Genomic DNA, 22,620 nt, shown 5'->3' on the forward strand with positions numbered 1-22,620 from the left:
GTATTTTCACAGTCACATGTGAACATACCAAAGCGGGAAAAATATGTACACAAGGGACGCCGTCTATTTGTTTATTGAAACGTAAAACTACTACACTGATTTAGTATTGACCTCCTATAATATTGTGGGAGATCATTTTTTTTATTCCATGCATTCTTTCATGAGAATGCAGTCCTGTACAACCTTTTCCCCCATAGTACAAATTGATTAGTGCTTTTGAAAGCCTGCAATTTAGTAGCAGCATTTGTTTACTGTTGAAGACAGCAAGTTAGCTCAAGTCCCTGGGATGTACTGGGATGTTTAACTCTTTGCTTGTACTCAGACTTGACTCGTCTGGGTTCCTATCTTAGAGGCTATACTAGTACTAGTATACTAGTGTTTGATCTCATTCTCCTGATCCTTGTCTCCTTTCCTTCATATGTGAGAAAAGGATTCACAGAGAAACTCAAGGGGCTCAGCGGCGGAAGGAGGCGTGTGCGGTTTATGCTCAGCTCAGTGGACTTTTGTTTCCCTGTGGCATTGTCGAGGATGGCTTTAGAGAAACGAACAGAGCCTCCTGTCACAGTCTTTAAGATGTCACGCACAAAAAGAATACAGATTTTGATGAAGCGGTTTTAAAAAAAAAACATCACCTCATTCTTAAGTTGAGACTACATGGACTGGAGCTTTCTCACAGCCTATTTGAAACAATCATCAAGAGCAAAGACAACAATGACAGTTACTGCATGCATTTTTGCTGAGACTTTTGGAAGCCTTGTAAGTGTAGCAGTGCCCTCAATATTTCCAGTGGTTGGGGGAAGAAAAGAAAGAAAAGCAGCAACCTGAAGAGCTGAAGCTCGAGAGAAGTCCACATTGAAATATGAAGGTCATACGCTTTTTTTTAAAACAATGTTTCACAGCCTTCAGAGGAACCTCAGCCGCGAAGACCTTTATTTTTTGGATAAAAGAAGCTCAGTGACCAGCAGTCTACATCAGTAGCACCAGCTGGATAACACACGACACAAAACTCAGTTCCACAAATATTCCGCAATTAGCATACATACGTTTGCATGCTTGGACTTATCCCACGTTAGTGTGTGTGTGTGTGTGTGTTTGACCACCCTCTGACATCTCCAGCTCACTAAACTGGCACGTACAAGCACCTTGGCTCTATAGTTTAGTACCCTCGTTGCCCTTTCTAGTTACATAACCCCTCATAACTCGAACATGTGTTATCACCAGAGACTCCTGTTAAAAGAGGATCTGGAGACGTTCCAGAGACTAATAAAGACACTTTGGCTTTCCTCACGCTTCATTTACAAAAGACCTGTTATATTGTACAGACTGCTCCTGGCACAACTTGTCAGATTACGGTGGCTGTTAACACCTTCAAGATATATCAGTCTGATCCAGCTGCCCTTTAACAAATGCTTTCTAAGAGTTGTGTGTTTGTTTGTGTTATTTTGTAGTCATGAGGACTCCACAGGGTCAAATAGACCAAACTGCTTCATCGTGTGTGTCTGCCAGGCCTTCGGACTTTCCTTGTGAAAAACTATCAATTTTGGACTATCTTCGAGCAAATTAAATGTTCCCCAACACCACTTGGATATTGCCTTGTTGTTGACTATTTCTCTCCAATTGTACCCCCTAGATACAGTGTGCACATAACCCCAGTTTGTAAATCATAGGCAATAGAAGTGGAAGTATCACAAGGGACCCTACAATTTGCATCTGATTTTGAATTTTCCTCGGAAAACATCTCGGAAGCATTTCACTGAGTTGATTGCGTCTCAGTTTGACATGCTGTTCTTCCCTGAAAAAAGCTGACAGGCCTGTGCAGATGCTTAACAACGCACAGGACACAAAAATACAGCCAAAGTGGAGAGAAAATAAAGATAATAACAGCACAAATGGGGTTTTGAACTTATATTACACTACTTTGGTTTGAAAATATTCTTTGTCATCCTGGACTCAAACTTTTCTTAAAAAAGTAAAAAGAAGGGTAGTTTTTAAAAAGAAGAATGTACCTTACACCATTCTGTTTTTGTAATAAACACTATATACAAGACAAGTCGGACATTTTCTTCATTTTTTTCATCAGCTGGTGACTTCAGATTACAAAGACTATGTTGTCAATTTGTCTTTCTGCTGACTGTAAGAAAGGTGTCACATAAACATATTATTTTACGTGAGTAACATTTTACTTCCATTATCCATCAGATCTCTTATTTAAGCTAGACAAGACATAGCCTTGCATTACTGCACGTTATGTCACAGTGTAAAGACTGATGATAATACACAAACACACAAACACATTTAACAATCAAGAAATCAATGATAACCTTGAAGAAAAAAAAATGAAAAGAAAAACAAGACAGGAAAAGTGATCACTAACGGAGCAGAGCAGTGGGAAGCCGGTTTCATCTAACATATTTTGGGATTGCCTATCATCATGAAGAGCATAGGTGTTTTAGCCCAATGTGTGAACATCCTACCAAGAGAAGAAAACACTTTCAACTGGCATGAGGCACTAAGCAGTAAGGCGCCTGCATCAAAAATAAAAGACCTAAAATCACCTAAAAAACTAAAATAAACAATATATATATATTTTTTAAATGTACATTAACTTGTTTTGTTTACCACATTCACTGGAGGCTAGTTTGTTAAGAGACTTGATTAAAATATATTATGCTGCAGTTCCTGTGTCGTAATTTACATCTCTCCTTAATAGACACTCTCTTTGCAATAATTGGAACAAAAGTGCTGAAGTGATCATGAGTGCTCGAGGGCTTAATAAGTAAATGTTAATGTGCTGTATCCATAAATTGGAACACTTCCTCCAGTGATTGCGGATGCACATTTTAAGTGTCTGCTGTTGCTGTTTATATGGAGTCTCAAGCCCCCCTGCTAAGTTCACATTTTAAAAGACAACATTACTTGATTGCGGAGTAAATCTCAAGCTCGCTGATTTATGTTGGTGGTGCTCAATTTTTTTTTAAGGCAAACAATGAAGATGCTAAACATTTTTTAATCAGAGCTCCGCACAAATAATCACCTCGGAAATTTAACCACAGTCAGTAGCACTATATATTATATTTATATTTTCCAATAATTCCTCTTCTCGCGCTAAAGTAACAAGACTCACGGTCGTCAAGGATGCCCTTGAGAAAACAGAGCGGTTGTCTATAAACTTGTCTTTTTTACATCATATTGCATCCAACCAAATATATTACACTCGTGTCTGCAGTAATTTTACAGTTCGGTAAAGTTAATAAAAAAGCCAATATAAACCTCTGGCATGACAGCACTCTTCAAGGTGAATCAACATGCGTGATTAGCCTCTCACTAATGTTGCTGACACCCAATGATGCATACAGGCTAGAGGACAAATATATAAAAATCTATCTTTCAAAACTATCTAATGAATGCGCCGTATCAACATTTTTGACATATTATATACAGTAACTCAGAGACAGTGCCGGCGTGCGTCCTGCTGCGTCCTTCATCGGTGACAGTAAGTGGACAGAAGAGTGAGGAAGATTAACTAGAGAATAATTTGGTTTTTGAAGCTACGGTTGAGGTCTTTGTGCGGCAGGACGATGGAGTTGAGTATAATCACCTCTGAAGGGATGGTCACGTTACAACCTGAGGAGAAGAAACAAGGCTGTATTCAGTCCGTGCAGCACAGAGGACGTCGGTTTCAACATTTCAGTTGGAACTGCATGTGATGCTTTTTACATTTCTGATATGTTCAGAAGGAAGAAAAAAGATACCCCAAAAGGTAGCTTTTAGCAGTGGCAATAGCGGTTTGAGCTAACAAGATTTCAATAAAAATCAAATATTATTTATAAGACAGTAATATACAAAGATCCCATGGTATCGTTTGCACTATCGAGACAAACGATACCTGGGAAGTGGGATGCAAATATTTCAGCACTAAAGATGGAAACAAGGACATTTGTATAACCCAATATTGCTTGTTGTAGATTTATTGAGCCATGCATGCCACTTATAGCAGGAAAGTTTAAAGACAAATGCATGCACAAATATGTCAAATTACTGAGCACAACTGCTGGGACTGATCCCAGCGCAGGGCAAGGGGTTACCCTGTCTCAGAAGCCAGAATTTACACCAAAAAAAAGCATTTCCTTTATTACTCCACACATTTTTCATTTCTGAGGAAAATCCTTTCAAAAGTGCAAAGAGAAAAATACAATTACACTGAATATTTTAAAATGCATTTGAGGAATACAAGTTCAATTTAAGGTCAGAGCATGCTTACCGAGAATGGTAATTGAGGGTGTGAGTTTTCCTTCTCTGAAGAGGGTCTCGCTGTCAATCTTTGCGAAGGGATCATTGGGGTTTGGGTCACTTGGAGTTCCTTCTACTCTTGCCCACTTTCCAATTGTGCTGTCCCATCCCACAATGCTGTTCAGAACACAACAGTGATCCTACCGGGAAAACAACATGGCAGATGAACATCTGGCGTTAAAAGGGTTTTAGGAGTCATTCAGGTTTCCATATGTGCGGTGTCTAAGTTCCCCTGGTGTTTCTCTGTGCTCCCAGTGTTCCCAGTGCTCGCCCGCTGTCTGTTTTGGTTGCGTCTGTGTGTCAGCGTGGCCGTGGTTTCCCTTCCTCCCTCTCCTGGCTACCGCAGTCAGGTCATCACCTCTCCACGTCAGCCATCTTGGCTCTCACCACCTCATCAGCCTGCAGTACATCTCCCCGGGTTCCTTCAACCGTTCCTCGCCAGATTGCTGTTTCATACTCAGTGGTAGCTTCCCTTGAAGGCCAACTCGAGATTTATATTCCCAGCTACTTTGCTTTTTCCGTGTTTCGCATCACTAACCTGTTCCTCCTGTGCCCCCGTATGGTCAGCCACTGGTCTGTCTCGCTTGGCTCTCTCCCAGCCTTCCAGAAATCTACTAGTTTCCAAGCTACCCCTGTTTGCCACACCTCAATTATTCCCCACATCGCACCAGTCTCAGTCTCCATCATTTCTATTTCTCCCCGCTGGCACCGGATCCCCCTTCTCATTCATTAGCCTTTCATCCTGATCCTCACTAAAGTTTCAATAACACTCTCTTCTTCCCACCACCACCTCCCTGTCCTGCATTTGGATCCCACCTGTGTTCATAACAGTGTTAGATACTATTCCTCACATGAAGAAACTGTAAGCACGGCCAAGTCAACGTACTTATATTTTCCGATTGAATACACTAGCAGATGATTTAGAAGCACTGTATAGTTAAACTAACAAATTGTCCTTGTAGAAAGTATGCAATGAAAGCCAATAAGTCACCCACAGTCTAAATTCATTTTAGAGGAACCCAGTGATCACTGGAGACATGGGATTAAATTATGCCAGGGCCCCAAATCGTTAAAAATGACATCTTTGTGAGAGGCACAGGCAGATAATATATCTGGTGTGACAGAAGAGCTTCCAGATAAATTTGAGACACTGTCACTGTTGAAGTGTGGATAATGTTTCTAATAAAATGTTAGGATGTCACCAGCAGTGGACGGGCAGATAAATTAGCATTTCAGCTAACTCAGTTTAAGTTCCTGTTTAATTTCAAACTTGAAGGTTATTCTGTGAGAGAAAGTTGCTATTTTCAGCAATGGCTGCACCTGTTTAACAAAACCTTGAACATAACAGTTAGTTCACCTATTTATGTGGTGATGGGTTTAAAATGGGGGCTTTTATCAATTCATCTGTGTTGCAACAATCCCCGGCTGGTTATTTCTCACGGGGCCTCACCTGTAGAGTCGCACCGTGAAGGATGACGGATTCTCGAACTCTGACCCCAGCACCAATAGTCACTCCAGTGCCAATCGACACGTTGGGGCCCAACTGGATCAAAAAAGGAAACAGAAATGTAATGCACACCTTTATTCCACTTGTCTCCCCAATAACAGCAGAGTTGGATTCATGGTGCAAAGTACAACCCAGTAGGGAAGGATGCTTACCATGGCAGTGGGGTCAATGTTGGCAGTGGGATGAATATAGACATTCCCTAGGGAGAGGAGATAACATAGGAAATAGATTTGACTCCAATGTTAAAAAGGAACAAAGCAACACAAGTTGCATTAATCTTACCACTTATTTTGGGCCCTCCATCCTTGTCTGAGGCCAGTCTTTCAGGGTGAGTTGTGTGATATTGGTTGAGGTACAACCGACTGGCATAAATCGCAGACCTAGAAAAAGATGACAAAAAAAGGGCTTCTTTTTTTTTTTTTGAACACTCTGATTTCTATGCTATTATTAGCACAAGGCCTCTTTTGGATTATGGCAGTATTGTATGGTTTTTGTGTTCAAGAGTAATGTTTTGAATGATAATGGTTTAAAAAGAACACAAAATAGTGTCCAACTGCATTCAATCTGAACACACATTTTTTTCTAAATACTATTCAAACCTGTACTGCACGTCCAATGTCTCTCTTCTCCCACCTTTGTACAGGCTACAAGGTTGTGTCCTGTTGAATGTGACAATATTCCCGACATGTGCACTCACCCTGCAGATTTAATCTGGCTCCAGAAGCTGAGGGTCTTGTACACGTAGAGTTTGCCCTGTCCTGCCAGGGCAGTGAAGATGTCCTGCTCCAGCCGGATGGCCTCCGCTCGGTGCCAGCCGTTGGTTGGCTCTTCTCTGCGAGAGACAGACCGTGATTATGGCAAAAACAAACCAGTGCAATGGACCCAATTTATCAAAAATAATACAATCTTGTGCAGCAAGTCAGGGGCTGGAATGTAAGCCAAAACAAAATTGGGTTATAAATGACAACATACATTCATTCTGTTCACTTTTCACAACATCATACGAAACTAAGCCACTATCAGGGCATGGCTTTGATTAAAATCAATAATTTCTCTTTACATATTTATAAAAAACAAATAGAGTTAAACATTATTTTACAAAAAAGAAAGCCCCGATTCCCCTGAAGTATATGTAAAATATGATCGACTAAATACTAATAAGACACTGCAGACAAGGCTTTTCCCTGTACCGCTATAAACACTGACATCCTAAACAACAACCCATTGTACGTCTTTTGTGACCAACTTTCCCGTTCTCCCTTATTATTAAATGAACAATGGAAATAAACAGAACGTGTTAAACCATCTTCTTCTTGTGCCGGTAAAGAAAAAAAAGGGTTTTGATCTCTCTTTTCCCCGCTTGTACTTTGTACAGTATTAAAGTAGTATACACTCCAAAGTTTTCTTTAAAGCCAAAGAAAAACATGAATGTATTGCCCTGCAATCCAGCCCCTAGAGTAAAATCCGAGGAGTGAGTTAAAATGCATCAGTGATACTAACTTTGATGGTGTCAGTGCCGGGTTGAAACCAAAGCTGATTACCTAGTAGTGATCCAAAACTTAAGTAGGGGAGTGTATGTGCTCCATATTAATCAGGGTCTCTGGCATAGTGTATTGTGAGAGCCCCAAGATGAAACAGAGTGTTAAATATTGATGAAAAGAATATTTTAAAGGATTGCATCGAAGTTTTACCAAAAAGGAGGGGATGTGGTTAGAGGCAAGAGCTCCCCGGGAGACTTTGCAGTATAACCCATCTCATCTCTATCAAGTATCTCTGATGTGTTCAATAATTTTGCTGATTCAGTGCCAAGCTTGATTTAAGTGCTATTGATGCTAGCAGGTGAATTATGCACAGTGTGGTTTGACCTTTTTAATTATATATTCAGGTGTCCTTGTGGTGCCCAATAGTAGATCTATGACACCTTAGTGAATGTTTGGAAAAGAAAAGAAAAATGTGGAATAAAATGTGTAAAATATCCAGAAAATGTGATAAAATAAAAATCCATGTATTAATCCCACGTGTAATAACGGCATCTGTGAGTGACCAGGGTGATGCCTGTCCACATGCAAGTTTAGGCCGTGATCAGACACAACGCTTTCTCTAATGTTCAGACAAAAAGCACAGTTGGAAGTGGAGTAACTAACCAATAAAGCAAGGATTCACAACATAGCATGCGACTGTGTAATTTAAGGTTTCACCTAATGCTTTCTAATAAGTCTTTGCTAGCTAACTAAAAGAAACAGGCACCACACCAAAAAGCAATAATACCAAACAATGGTTGTCGGTTTTTACCTACAAATATGGTTATCTCGTATGTCATTATATATTGATAACTCTCTCATGACTGTCCATTCAATATTAAGCTTCGCAAGCTAGTACAAGAACAGGATATGTGAAGGAGCGTTTCTTAGCTCAGAGCAGAATACCAAGATAAAGTGCAGCACATAACCTACTCTTAAACAGTTAATTACTGTTTTTACACTTCGGTGTGCGGTTATTTTGTGTTTATAGAGGTTCTGGTTGGTGGATTTTGTTACTGTCGGACAGAGGCAGGCTAGCTATTTCCCCTTCCGTGTGTGAAGCTAACCGCTGAGGCTTTATATTTACAAAACAGTTATGAGAGTGGGATCAATGGTCTCATCCAACACTGCAATACAAAGGCACAATTAATTAATTAATTAAAACAAGCTGCTCGCACAACGGGGAGGTGCATTGTTTGGCAAAGACAGAGCACAGAAAAAGGGGCACAGGCAACATTCACTAAGCAGCCTGTGCACTCTCAGACTCCTCACGGGTCGTCTTTCTACAGCTCACACCGTACACCAAGTGCTCTAGAACTACACCGTGCCGTCTAAATGTACCGACTTACCCATCGTATGGATATCTGATGATTGTGTGAGCAAACAGAAATCATGGCAGGGAGGAGAAGGGAAGGAAAAAGGACAAATGAAGAGAACCAACGCAATGCAATAAATGGAATTCCCACGCACGGATCCCCACGAGGGAGAAACTCAACTCACAGCAACATGTCCTCTTGGTTCTTCTGGAAGAAGGCGCCGATATGCTGGAAGATGTCTGGCGTAAAGAGGTAGATGCCGCAGTTTATGATATCGCTCACAAATGTGCTGGGCTTCTCCACATAATGCAAGACCTAAATAAAGCAAAAAGAGGAGTAGTTGTTATTAAACAGGTGAATGTGTAATTAGTGACAATTAAGGGAAATAAAAGAAGGAGGAGTTAAATACCTCATGCGTTTCCTCATTTTCAACAATACAGCCGTAATTCATGGATTGTTTTCTGTTTGCCTGATAGGAGAAGAATGGCAGCAAAGTTTAGGACACACATTTTAGAACAGAGATCTGATATTTCATTTTATTCACCATGTCAAAAGCTAAACAATAAACAACAGAAAGATGTTTTTTTAAAACTTTTTTTCTTTTACTTCAGAAGAGCATATGTGTGAGAACTATTAATAATGATCTCTCACCGTCGTCCCCAGAATCACAAGGCTGTTTGGTTCCCCATGTTCCTTCTGGAAGTTGAGCATCTCTGCGAGCGGAAACGCTGAGCAAACATCAGCATTCATAACAAAGAAAGCCTCCGGACTGCCGGAGACAATCTGATCTCTGAAGTGATAGATTCCCCCTCCTGTGCCCAGGGCTGCATACTCCTGCAAATACCTGATGTGGAGAGTCGGGGAGAACGGCATACCTGCAGTCAATCAGCAGCAACAGTACCACTACTCCAACATTAACTCAAAAAGTAGAATACATATGCCAACATATACTTCTGCACAAGTTGTGTTTATTTTTTACTGAATAATATGTAAATATGAAAAGACAGAAGTTCTTGTAGAGTGAAAATGTTTTTATAAAAGTTATAACTCCCACCACTCTCCTTATATGATAAAGATCATTAAGAGCAATGACTTATACTTAAGTAACTAGCAGGTATGTAGCCTACTTGTTCAGTAGCGCAGCGAAGAGCTCTGCTGTTTACTTGTTTTTGAGCTGTGCTGTTTTACCTGATGGAAATTTTGAACTCCTGCTGTGCATTTAACAGGAATCTGGTCAGTTCTTCATTTGGCTGATAAAATCCGATGAGCAAAATCTCCTTCATATTCGGTACCTTGCGACACAAAAGATGTCCATTACATTAGATTAGATATTCCTTTAACAGTCCCGCAGTGGGGAAATTTGCAGGATAACAGCAGCAAATGGGTAAAGTGCACACAAGAGACATAGTCAATTAAAATAAAAAGTAATATAAACAGTAAAACGGTAATAAAAACAGTAAAGAATGGACAATGCAATTATATATACAGACAGAATACATTTATTTATGCTGCACACTTGGACTATCTTCCAGAAAGGGCTTTTATCTGAATCACAGCACGATAGTGAGGCTGGTAAAGGCGGAATGAATTTTAATGTAATTTATATTTGTTTTAAAGCAAGTTCAACACTGATAACTGTTTACTAACAAGGACACTCACCTTGGCGCATGCTTCAATGTGATGCTGCAGCATGGGCACACCAGCCACTGGAAACAAGGGTTTGGGCACTTCAAAGGACAGCGGCCTGAACCGTGTGCCTGCAAAGAGATGTTGAGGATTACTTGCAAATCAAATTACAATGCAGATCAGTGAGCACAACTATACAGAACCCTTCATTTACATGTAAAAAAAAGAAAGGAAAATCCTTTCAGACAATTCGGTCCATCTTTGGAGACAAGCAATTGGCACTTTTGGGGGTTTGGTGCTAAACTGTGCATGCAACGTTAAGTGATAAAGCAGCACATAATCCCCTGTAATATCTCCATTTGGTTCCTCTTAATATTAATGAACTGTATAGTCAATGAAAATTTGGCCGAACTGATTAGTGTGTCTTAACGCCAAGATTAAACATATTGTTTGACTTATTTGGACAGTAAATGTACAATAATCTTGAAACAGCTCATTTTTAAATAGGAGTACGTTCACTTGATACGAGGGATAACGTCTCTTTAGTTGAATGAGGGAATACGAAGTATATACACAACTAGTTACAGGACAGTCACCTGCAGAGACAGTGTTGTCATTCACACGTTGTCAATACGTGTTGCAGTCGTATAAAACACACGTTTATAAAGTCTTAAATGTTGTTGTTTGTGTGTGTGTCCCTGCACTGTGCCACGTCAGTGGAATAAACAAGCTCAGCCGGGTCAGCAGCCTCGCGTCGCTTGAACCGAGACCAGACTCGGACTCTGAAAACAAGACAAAGGTTGACATTTATTCTCACCTTTCTGGGGGCCCCCGATTAGAATAACCGCCTTCAACATGTTGACCGAGAAGCTGTAGTCCGTGAAAGAGAGACGAGTGCAGCCTGAAGACCTGCAGCTTGGTGAGTTTGAGTATTTCCGGATCCACGTCCTGCTTGTGACGTATGCGAGAGCAGAAGAAAAACCCGGAGCGGAGTGATTTAATGAAACGGAGCGGAGGGGATTATAGAGACGTTATAAAGAAGTTATTCGGTTGATCAAGATCTACTCGCTGAAGTAGATGTTATGTAAGGAACATGCAGAATCTAATGATCATCGAAAGAGGCAGCAATAAGGAGACAGGACTGTTATTTACACTATCCAGAGGAATTTGGGAATCTGTATATAATAATGGCTGAATGAGATGCTGAATCGTTTTAAGAAGTTAACTTAATAGTTAGTTTCCCTATTTTTAACAACCATCAGACAACAGTGTATCCATAGTGTACATCGTTATGGTCATGTTTTTGCTTATTGAAGAAAAGCATGGTCTTGTTTAATATGCTATATAACAAAACATTCAAAGTGCTTAGTATCTGTGATTGTATAGGAAACAAACAGATTAAGTATGTTTATTCTATTCAAGCTTTTTTTCCTTTACATCTAAGATTAAATTACCACTAATGGTTTTGAGTTTTGTTGTAAAGTGATATGTTTGTCCTTTCCCATACAATTATTCAGAATCCAAAACATATTTAAAATCAAACAAACAAATATAGAAGACTATGCTGTAATATGTGAGTTATTCAAGTATACAGTTGTGCAAGGATGTGTAGATGAGTGTAATAGTGTCGTCTTGTTGATCATGTTTGATTTACATCAAAATGATCCATAATAGGCCTTCTTTATCGCAGACATGTTGATATGTTACGGCTGGAGAAGCACAGGTGTTATATATACGAACATTAACCATTACTTCAAAACGAAGCAACTCAGTGGAATTCAGCCATCATTAATTTAATGATGTACACCTGTTCCTTTACGAGACAACATCAAAACGAAAATAAAATAAAGTGGTAATGGTATTATTATTGACCTAGAAGACATAGTACATTGTACGATGATTGCACGTTTCTTTATAATAGAAAGTATTGAAAGATTGTGAGTTTCAGGAGCCAATGTTAGTCTGACTGTATTTAGTGCATCACAGGTTTCAACTTTTCAAGGGCATTATGATGTTGGTAAAATCAAACTCAAACAGTATTAATTATGTAAATACATGTTATTCTTTCATTAGTGTCCCTCTGATTCGAACAGAAGACGTAACATCTAGAGCCCGTTGGTTTGTGATCCAACTGCTTCAGCTCTGAATTATTCCCCTGCTTTGTCAACAGAGAGTTCACTTCACCTTTTTCTTTTCCAGAGTATCTTCTGCATGTGCATAAAGTAGGTTATCCTCTTGTTTGAGTTTAGGAAAGTCACAGCAGTGGGGAAAATAACTCGGCTGTCAGTTTTGAACACTGATAAAGACAACAAATAACACATACACAGCTCTAATGAAGGAGTTTACTTTCATTTTTTCCTCATTAAAACATAACCTGAAGTAAAACAGTCTCCCATGTGGTGGTATTCATAACTCAAACATATGCAAATAAGATGGGAATCGGCATCAAACAAACAGAATAACATTTTAGTCAACAATCACCAAGGGACAAGGTGCTTTGATACACACACTACTGCAGGAGCACCGGAGGAATGTTCACAGCTCCTCAGAAGTTTAAAGGTTTATTCCTTTGCATTCTGGACCGTCTCCACCCAGACAGAGGCTGCATCACATTTCCATTGCACAATAACCGAAACAATAACATGTGTGTGGGAAGAAGATTGTTTATTATACTGAAATCATTTGCATCCATTGTATCGTCACAGTATAATAAATCCTTCAATATATATTAAAAAAAATATATGTACAATTTTCCAGTTTTCAAATTGGCTATAAAATATTCTTTCTGAAGTGTCCGTACCGTAATCTATAAATCACATTTTATTCTCTAATAAATGAAAATCCAAGATCTGTTCATCACCATCTTTCTCTTAAATATTATATATTTTAAAAAGTGGAAAGTGATTGCAAAACATAGTGTTTTCCTACATAATGCTTGATTTAACATCACCCTGTATGTTAAATTATCTGTATTACGGGTTGACATAAAAAAAAATCATCTCTTTAACAGTAATTCAGTCCCATTTCATACATTACAATGCGCTATCAGTCACATCCGTCACACTTGTTGTTCATGTTCTCGCAGTGCTACTGAGACTTGAACAGTACAATTATGAATGCGAAACAATTTGTTTAAAGACAGAATGAGTCGGATGCTCCATGTTCATGAATGTCAAATGTTGTGACGAGGAGAAATGTCGAAAAAAAACAACTAAACCCTGAATCTGATCCCTGGTCAGGGTGCGGGCGAGGAGCCCCGGGGAGGAGGGATCGACATCGATTGTTGTGTTTACAGACAAAAAAGGAAAAAGAATAGAACTCGTAGCCTAATCACAAGCATTGTAAAGAACTAATGTCAGGCAATAACTCTTTACAAAACACATTTGGCTCATGGATTCAGCAAAGATTCACATGAAAGGCTCACGTACAGACTTCTTTTCTTCTCTGTACATTGTGCTAACACCGACAGCAGGAAGTCTCAGTGATTTGTTAGATTAACCGTACCATTATTGTTAAAAACAATACAACAAAAACAAATATGCACAATTAAATACTCAAAGTCCCAAAAAATCCCAACATCAACGGAGAAGTTAATCACTCTTCATCAACAGTGTAAATGTGAAACCAGCTTCCTAAAGATGTTCATGGAAGGTTTTTTAAAATAATGCATTACTTAAAAAAAACTACAAAACTATGCAGTAACAATACAGTACCTTAACATGCTAAATTAACCTATGTAGTATGCAGACCTGCTATCCGTTTGTTTCATGCAACAGAACCAGAAATCTGCTTGTACCTGCTTGTAAAATGATATTAAGCTAATCATGCAAATCTACATCTGTTTATATCTCTCCGTTCACAAGGAGGACTGTTCTGTCCATCAACACAAAATCAACTTAATACACATGTGTAGAGGTAATGGGCTTATTGATTAGTATCATGTACAAATTCAGTTGTGACTATGATCCTAGTGGTCTGTGATAAAGGTCAAAAAAAGACTTAATGCCCTTTTGAATCCACAAAACATGATTCCTTGAAGAGACTTAACCTTTCAGTCAGTACCTCGTAGCTCCGCTCGTTGCTACATTAAAAACATACCATTTTCCAGAAGAGGTGAGCTTATTCCCCCGTTTGCCATTATTAACCGGCCCTTTTATTAAAACACTACCTTCTGTTGAAGAGGTCTTTGCGCTTACGCAGCGCCTCCAGCACCCGAGCTCTGAACTGGGTCCAGTCTTCATCCTGGAACTGCTGGACGTCCAGGGCCAGATGGAGATCGGCCGAGTGGCTGCGCAGGAAAGGATTGTACTGCCTCTCTTCCCCGATCGTGGAGGGACACTGAAAATAAAGAGCACGTCAAAAAAGCGGCCGTGCTCAGAATGGATGCGCATCATCTCACGAGCACAATCAACTGCTGCTGACTCAAACCAGCACGGCTTTGCTGCAATGCTGCAAAACGTCTCCTCATAAACAATACATTTACCTTTTATCTTTTCATTTCATGCATTTAATCTAACTGCAAAGCAAATAATATATGTCTGTCTCTCTGTCTGTCTGTCTGCCTGTCCTTTGCATACATTAACTGTAAGAAATTTCACGTTTTCTGATTTGGTGCCATTTGGCCAATAGGTGGCGCTGTAGCAGCATTAACTAACTGTCAAGGTAAGGAATCTCTGTACGTCTGTACGTCTGTACGTATGTGCGTGTGTGCGCCCGCTCACTTGTCTGGCCCATAAAGCGTCACATAATGTGCTTGTGTGTTCTAGAGTGTGCTGGAAACAGTTTATCCGTTGTATTTAACATTTGGCCGGTGTAATGCTTTGGACCCAAAGACGTGCCGTGTTGAAGTTAGTGCACTTTCACTATTAGTACACTTTTAATAACGAGCGCCAGCGCTCTGTGCAGCTGTTGGGGGCCGAACGATCGGCCCGCTCCGAACAGAGACACGCTCCAAAGAGGCATTGCACGAGTTGAGCTTAAATCCACAGAAATAGCCAATCCAGAAGATAAACCCTGGATCACACAAGTTAAAAGCGGCTAAATCAAAAGAGTTTGAGTCTAAAAGGGACTCTCTGCTAACATATTGTTTAATGTAAAGCTCTCCTTCCCCACCACTTGTAGCTAATGGATGTGCAGTATGAAAAGCTAGCCGAGGCTGAGGTAGAATCACAGCGGGCCAGATACATCACTATATTTGCTCATTTGTTGTTACATATCACAGTAGGGAAAGCACAGGGGTAAACACTAAAATGAATGATGGCTGACTTCCATTAGGCTGCTTCAGTTTCAGGGTCCTGGTATTGTTCGCGCTTGCTCACTGTCAAGCTATCGCAGCTTAGTGGGCCATCGCTAATGTCATCGGTAACGGCTGTGCTTTTCCTGCCGACCAGGCCAAAAAAAAAAAAAAAAAGGCTTATTATCACATATGTGTGAAACTGCCTCCAGTGCCATGCTGTATAGATGGCAGATAAAAACTCATCTAAATTCTGGATGGCCACTTCACTCAACAGTGAACCTTTGCTCTGCTTCAGACTGTAGAGCCTGGAGGAGGAGCGCTCAGCACCGACAACACACATACTGTAAGCCGGTGATAAACCCTTCTTCCCAGGTGCTGGACAGCATGCATCCTCTCTGGAACGGCGTGGTACAGAGGCATAACAATGGCAATACATCATTCTCACCGTGCACAGCTTCTGGCCTCGCTGCTGCAGCACCCACTGAGATTTGTTTTCTCTGGCAGCATTGCGAGGCTCAAGTTCAGCAGCAAACAGTAGGTTGTCCTCCGCATACTCATGACCTGAAGGACAGCCAGCGGACACACAACCTCTTTTGTGACTTTGACTGCTGCAGTGTGTCCATCAAAGTACAGAAATCAAGCCCCAGCCACACATTCAAACCACCACCACATCTAAAATCACACAGACAGTGATTTGTTAGGTTTTCCTACCAGGCCATAACAGGGTTTCATCACTCAGGGAGGCCACCGTGTCTAGAGATGACAGCATTGTTGTGGCATTGCCTTCAAACATCCTCCCTGAAAACGGCAAGAAAGGATTTTACTTAATTTAAGAAAACAGGGTATGTGCACATTTGGAATTGGTCAATTGCTAAAAATCACATGTCATTCCTGATTCATCAGAGGTCATGGGGGTTAGTTAAGGTACAAACAATATTGGTATTGTACAATAAAGAAAGACCTTGAATGACCATATTCAAGACCTATTTTAGAAGAATTTTCATTAAAATAATTTTGTATTTTAATGATGTCTTAAAGACCTGCAAATTTCCTGTAATTAATTTCTTTTCGCCTCCAGGGAACAAGTTAGTCAAAACAATAACAAAAGGCGTGACAAGGAGATTAAAACACTTTAACATTTAACATTAGCTATGCTTTAAGGACATTTACAGCGCCTTGCATTTTTAAGAACAAACACTATGCAACATTGCGATTGGCAAAGCAAAAATAATTTGCTTTCTTGATGGAAATAGGTATGATTTGCACACTGAAGTGGTGTTCAGTTAGGATGACAGTGACATGTCGCTCTTAAGTGTATGATCAATCTCTCTCCTGTTGCTTTCTCCATGCTTCACCATATAGTTGAAGATGCGAGCACACGTCTGGTTTTGTGTTTTTGTGGTTGTATACATGTAATATATGGAGGTGCATGCTGGAGTGTTACGTTCTAGACTGCAGTGAAAATGTAGTTTTTGAAGTGCTAAATGCCAACAAATATGGATTGAAGCAGAACATTTTGTTTGATAAACACAAACAACAAAAAACAGACAATTATGGAGACGAGGACACTGTGTGTGTGTGTTTGAGAAGAGAAGGTGGAAGCCAGTAGACTATTACGTGCAATGTTATTGTGTGCAAATAAAAGTACAAATAATTAAAATGTCAGCTTTGAAGCTGAGAACTATTCGGTACTCCTCAGCAAATAGAGAATGGAAATTGCTTTAAATGTTTAAACGTTTTTAAATGTTGTAAAGCAAGCAAAAAAAGGAGAGCCAGAGAATGTGAACAAAGTTATTTGGAAGCTGTGCAATAAACAAGTCGAGACTAAAGATGGAAATACCACAACTCTCCGCTGCAATCTTAAAACCTCACAATCCAAAAGAATATGCAAGTCTCCACGAAGAGCAGACGGAGCCAAACTCCTATCGGGGTGAGCAATCAACATTTAATCATTGGGGCTTTTGCAAAGGCAGCAATATATAAACATAAATGATCGTAGGACTGTGCCAGGGCTGTTTCTGCCAGTTGAGCGATCTGGTTTGTTGCAGCATGGTCTTGTGTAAAATAGTGTTTACTGCCTATACATTGTGGCCACGTTGTGGACACTTATGGGTATTGCAACATATGTGTCTCCAGTCCATAAATACCTATTTCTTTTTTTTTAAATATATATATATATTATTTTTTTTTGGTGTGTGTGTTGAGCTGTTTACAATAGTTATGAAGAAAGTGACAGGAAAGTAGAGAAAACAGACAACGTCAAGTAAAAAATGAAAGGAAATACAACGAATGAAAAAAAGTAAAAAATAGAAAATGAGGAAAAATAATAAATCAAAACATTCCCACCCACACACATGGACTTCACATTTGTGTCTCTCTTCCGCTTCGTGTTGTACAATAATTTGTTTTATTGTCGGTTGTATCGTCCCACTCTCCGGATTTAATTTCACTGACCGTATTGAGCAGATGTCACCTATTTAGCTTAGCATTAGCAAACTGCCAATTCCGTATCGCCTCACAGTAATTTAGGGGCCCATGTTATGTGTGGCATGACTTCACATCAAACAGAAGCATCACAGAGGTCTCAGTTGTTGTGTGTTTTCTGTCTCTTCTGTGTTGCTGCGAAACACAATTTCAGTTCTATGTGATTATCTCTGTGGATCCCGTTGTGTGAGAACTCACCACATCCTGAGAGGAACACCAGGTCACCAGAGAAGAGGCTGGAGGGTGCGTCAACCGCCTGGCCGTCCAGGAGGTAGATCATGTGGCCCACAGTGTGTCCAGGAGTGAAGAGGGCCTTGAAGTGCATACGGCCAACTGTGACCGAGTCCTTGTGCGAGAGAGGGCTGGGAACAGAAAGAATAAAAGTGCTTGAAGGAAGAAGTAAGATGTAGCGTTTACAAGCCGGTACAATGAATGTACAGTAGGATCAGTATCTTTCAAACATTAAAAAGACCCCTTCTTTATAATAATGTTGATGTTAAAGTATACTTTCCAATCAAATCTTATGGGACTATAAAAGGGTTTTCTGATCCAGCAGTAGTCACGTTGGTCCCCCTCCCTCCAGGACATTACAGAACAGTTTATTAACTATGTTAATAGAGCGTGCAGTCAGCTGCTACTGGTGCTGACAGAGGGAACAGGACTAAGGCCATCTCCACACTACTACGTTTTCATTTGAAAGCACACATCTTTTACACTGAGCTTCCACACTGGGCCGGAGCTATAAAGCACTGAAAAGTTTTTTTTAAAAAGCACCCCTGGATGGATACGTTTGAAAACTCTGGGGTTAACTTCCTAGTATGGACAGACGTAAACACAGTATTAAAAAGTATTAAAACAATGATGTAGACACCTGCCTTTGCTACTTTATTGAGACTTCGCAGTCTTGACGTGTCCTTCCCTGATTCGTCACGCCTATGTCACGTGACCCTCGAATATCGCTCGACTCCCAGGTTAATTTAACATGGATAACTGATGACTGGCCTTGTTGTACATACTAGCAGCTGTTGTGCAGTTAAATTCACCATTTTATAATCCTACTACTGCTGACAAGCGGAGGAAGCAGCTGTTATTGGAGCGATTAGCGAGCTGCGTGTCCAGCGTTATCTAAACTTTGATTTGTAAGTGTTCATTATGAAGTAAATTTTATGTGTGAGAGGGAGAGAGAGAGAGAAAGCAAGACCTGCAGCCTTGAAACGAAGTCGGAAAAATACAACTTCTAAAACTACCCACGAAATATGTTGTTTATCGAGAAATGTTTTAGAGGAAGATCTTAAGTATAAAGTGTTACCTTTCATTATGTGTCATGTTTTTCTGTAAATAAACAACCAATCTACTTCCTGTTTACACCGGCACCCGAATGCCCAGTGTACGTGAACGGTCATGTGATGTTTGTTTTCTGGCTTGCTAGTATTGACGTAAATAATTTTGCAAAAGATGCTGAAAAGCCTGAATCTATTTAAACAAAAAACCTATTAGTGTGGCCAGTCAGACTGATTCTGTGGAGAAGCAGGAACTCACTGTGTGAGGGCAGGAATGTTATCAGCTGCATTTCCATAAACTCTGCACGAGCTGTGAATCTTTTTCAACCCTTTGTTTCCCCCACTGTGGTCCCTGGAAGTGAAACACAAAGCAGAGGCTTATCAGTGTTGTGGACACATTAGAAAATGTGTCTTTGCTTTTAATCCACACTCAGCCTCATCAACCACAAACTCTTTATACAAGATAAAGTATGGCGAGATTATCCAACGTATACATATAACTTTCAAATGTATTCAAGTGCTTGTTGGTGTTTCCCTTTGATTAGGTATAATACATGTTAAAATAGAAATACCAGCATTTGTTGTAAACATCATGTTTACTTATATTCACTTGACACAGTATACAGTTTGAATAACCCCATATGAGGTACATTAAGCCTCATCACATCACGTGTCTGTATAACATCCATAAAACTCACCAATGCTTGTGTGTACAGAGTATTGCTTCTAATGTCACTCCCTCTTCCTCAAGAGCTGCCTGAGAGAAAGAAAAAAGATCCAAAAGCTGTCACAACTTCCAATAACCATATCAAACAACCCTTCAGCAGCATTTTCAAAAGCCCATTGAGCTGCCAAAAATTCACGACTGTTGACACGGTACGGCTGCATCAATTGTACTTTTGTGCTTGCAATGGATGCTGCTGAGAAGGCACAACCACGCTCATTCAGCACAACTGTTGACAATGAAGAAAAACACTAATAATTGTACGGCAACACCAAAGGAAGCGATGCCGACAGTCACTTTGGGTTCGTGAGATTGATACAAGTGGTTTGTGGTCAAGAATACAATCACATTCCAGTCCCATTGTATTGATCTACTTGCAATGAGTTAGGAGTCCTTTTCATCAATCTTTTTTCTTTGTCATATAAACCCAATTGTTAAAGCTTCCATGAGACCACGCTTTATCTCATCTGATATCGTCCCATACAACCCTCAGAATGATTTGAGCTTATATTTGGTCTCTTTCAAGTCAAATTAACACGAACCCTTTAAGAGATGTAAGAGCTGTGGTACACCTACAGAATGTTACTGAAACAGAGCCAAAGCAGCCATTTATTTTAGCCCAGATGGTGTTGCTATTCCCTCTTGCAACAAAGACAGCGACAGGTATTGTGCAGCAAAATGTAATTATCTGCATAGTAACATTGATCTGAAAGCTGCTTATAAACAAAAAAGGTCTTTTAAGTGTGATCTCGACATCCCGCACACGACAGACAGTAGAGTTTACCTGAACTGTTTGAGGGTCTGCAGGGTCGACAACAACTGCTACACTGGAGGCCGTGTCAATCACAAGATAGCTGTAGTTGTCAGACAGGACCGGGATAGGAATTATTTTGATGCCTGTGGGCAGACAGAGAATTATAAATTATTATTCAGGGAAATATTCAACTTGTTCTTTTTATTCAGAAGGATAGAGGCAAATGTGTTGTATTAAAAGGTACATATAATGCTCTTAGTGTTTCTTGACATGAAAGCACATGATGTATAAACTTCTATATCCTGTACAAAATCGGCACTATGTTTGACCCAACTAGCAGCAACTTTATTTTCTACAGATGGCACTCAGCATCTCCTATCTCAAAACATATGAACTATGAACATAGTAAACAGTGACATCCAGAATGCTGCATACCATTAATCTCCATGGGCTGAGTTGTGGAGTGTCCAGCAGGGTAATTTTCTCTGGCTTTCCTCATTTGCCTCTTGTAGTACATGTAGCCAAGTCTGGTCTTCGTGTACAGTGTGTACCTAGGAAACAGATCAAAGAGCAAGGACACATGGTGTGTTTGTGTGTGTGTGTGTGTGTGTGTGGGGGAGCATAGGTTTATCACACTAACCCCTCCATGTCACCATATTTATAAACATATGCAAGTAAGATAAGATATTTCTATATTCGTCCCACAGTGGGAGAATTGCAGGATTACAGCGCCAGAGTGTGCACGCGAGAGACACAAAGTCAAGTATATTAAACATGTATTTATATTGCAAACATGTATTTATATTGCACCAGTGAAAATGATTAAAGTGACCAAAGTGATTAAAGTGGAGAAAGTAATACAAGAAATTATATATATATGCTATTTTTTTCGCTGATGTTCGTGGTTAATTTTCACAAAAAAATAAATAAATAAAAACAGTGTTTTTTTTCAAGTTGCCAGCCTCGGGGTTGGTTGCAGCATCGTCGTATATACTTCTATCGTGCACCATATACATGTATATACTTACAGCCCTCAACTGACAACTCGAGGTCTCGGGACTTGTACTCCATTCAGCTAATGCAGCTGTACATCCAACCTAAGTCCCCAGACTATGTGGGAGGAAACTCAGGAAACCCACCGATACACGAGGACTAGTGCAAGCGCCAGACACCGGTTGCGAGCCCGGGTCTTCGTGTGTGGGTGGTCCCGGGTACCAGACTATCCCACTACACCATCGTGCTAGCCAATAATGTAGATACATTGCGTGCTATCTTCTAAATTATATTGGTTCAATTCTTCAATTTTAGGTTGTAGCTAACAACTTGTTGGTTGGCATAAAGAAAAAATAATAATAACGTCGTCTAAATACATGTTCGTGTCTCGTGTGGAGCGTAATGCCGAATAAAACAGTGGACATTTTTGACCAAATTGTCCGGCTAATATTCGCATTACATAGTCGACCGGCAATGCAAAATAAAAATTGGAGCATATCCGAACACAGTTTTGTTGAGCCTATGTTCATAAGAATGTTAGGAATGCTGTTTGACAATCACCGCGATGTCAACAAAATCCTGTTGTTGTTTTTTTTATCCACGAAGCTCACGTCTCATACTCACGCAATACGGAACAGCGGCTTCTCTGTGCGGGCCATTATTTTGCACCAGAATTTTCTCCAGAGTGCTTGTCCTTTGCGTCTGTAGCGAACACATAAATATAAGAAAAAGAAAAAGGATGCGGTGGCAACCAGCGTTACAATCCAATCAGGAAGAGCCATAGCTTCTGAGCGTGACGCAATGACGTATTGCGACGTACACACCAACTCCGGAAGCGAGGAGAGAAAAAAAAATACAATTGTACACCATAAAAAAAAGCGTTGATTGTA

The 22,620-nt window shown here is 40.1% G+C and overlaps 2 protein-coding genes across 2 annotated transcripts; both read right to left on the reverse strand.

The window, feature by feature from the left end:
• Nucleotides 1–853: 853 nt before the first annotated feature.
• gmppaa (GDP-mannose pyrophosphorylase Aa) lies at nucleotides 854–11,189 on the reverse strand. The gene is made up of 12 exons (XM_068573247.1): nucleotides 11,077–11,189; nucleotides 10,293–10,390; nucleotides 9,822–9,925; nucleotides 9,285–9,477; nucleotides 9,043–9,102; nucleotides 8,818–8,948; nucleotides 6,495–6,629; nucleotides 6,080–6,177; nucleotides 5,950–5,996; nucleotides 5,741–5,833; nucleotides 4,262–4,430; nucleotides 854–3,624 (listed from the first exon to the last, which is right to left on the reverse strand). The coding sequence occupies exons 1-12, from the start codon at nucleotides 11,114–11,116 to the stop codon at nucleotides 3,524–3,526; spliced, it is 1,269 nt and encodes a 422-aa protein (XP_068429348.1). The 5' UTR covers nucleotides 11,117–11,189; the 3' UTR covers nucleotides 854–3,523.
• Nucleotides 11,190–14,373: 3,184 nt separating this feature from the next.
• On the reverse strand, nucleotides 14,374–22,512 carry pnkd (PNKD metallo-beta-lactamase domain containing). The gene is made up of 9 exons (XM_068573193.1): nucleotides 22,355–22,512; nucleotides 21,173–21,288; nucleotides 20,768–20,880; nucleotides 19,958–20,016; nucleotides 19,519–19,611; nucleotides 18,178–18,341; nucleotides 16,207–16,293; nucleotides 15,941–16,056; nucleotides 14,374–14,597 (listed from the first exon to the last, which is right to left on the reverse strand). Exons 1-9 carry the CDS (start codon nucleotides 22,510–22,512, stop codon nucleotides 14,424–14,426), a joined length of 1,080 nt encoding a protein of 359 aa, XP_068429294.1. The 3' UTR covers nucleotides 14,374–14,423.
• Nucleotides 22,513–22,620: the final 108 nt, after the last annotated feature.

This window comes from Clinocottus analis, unplaced genomic scaffold, assembly GCF_023055335.1.
Source record: "Clinocottus analis isolate CAN_PGR_092001 unplaced genomic scaffold, fCliAna1.0.p SCAF_12, whole genome shotgun sequence".
NCBI classification, from domain to species: Eukaryota; Metazoa; Chordata; class Actinopteri; order Perciformes; family Cottidae; genus Clinocottus; species Clinocottus analis.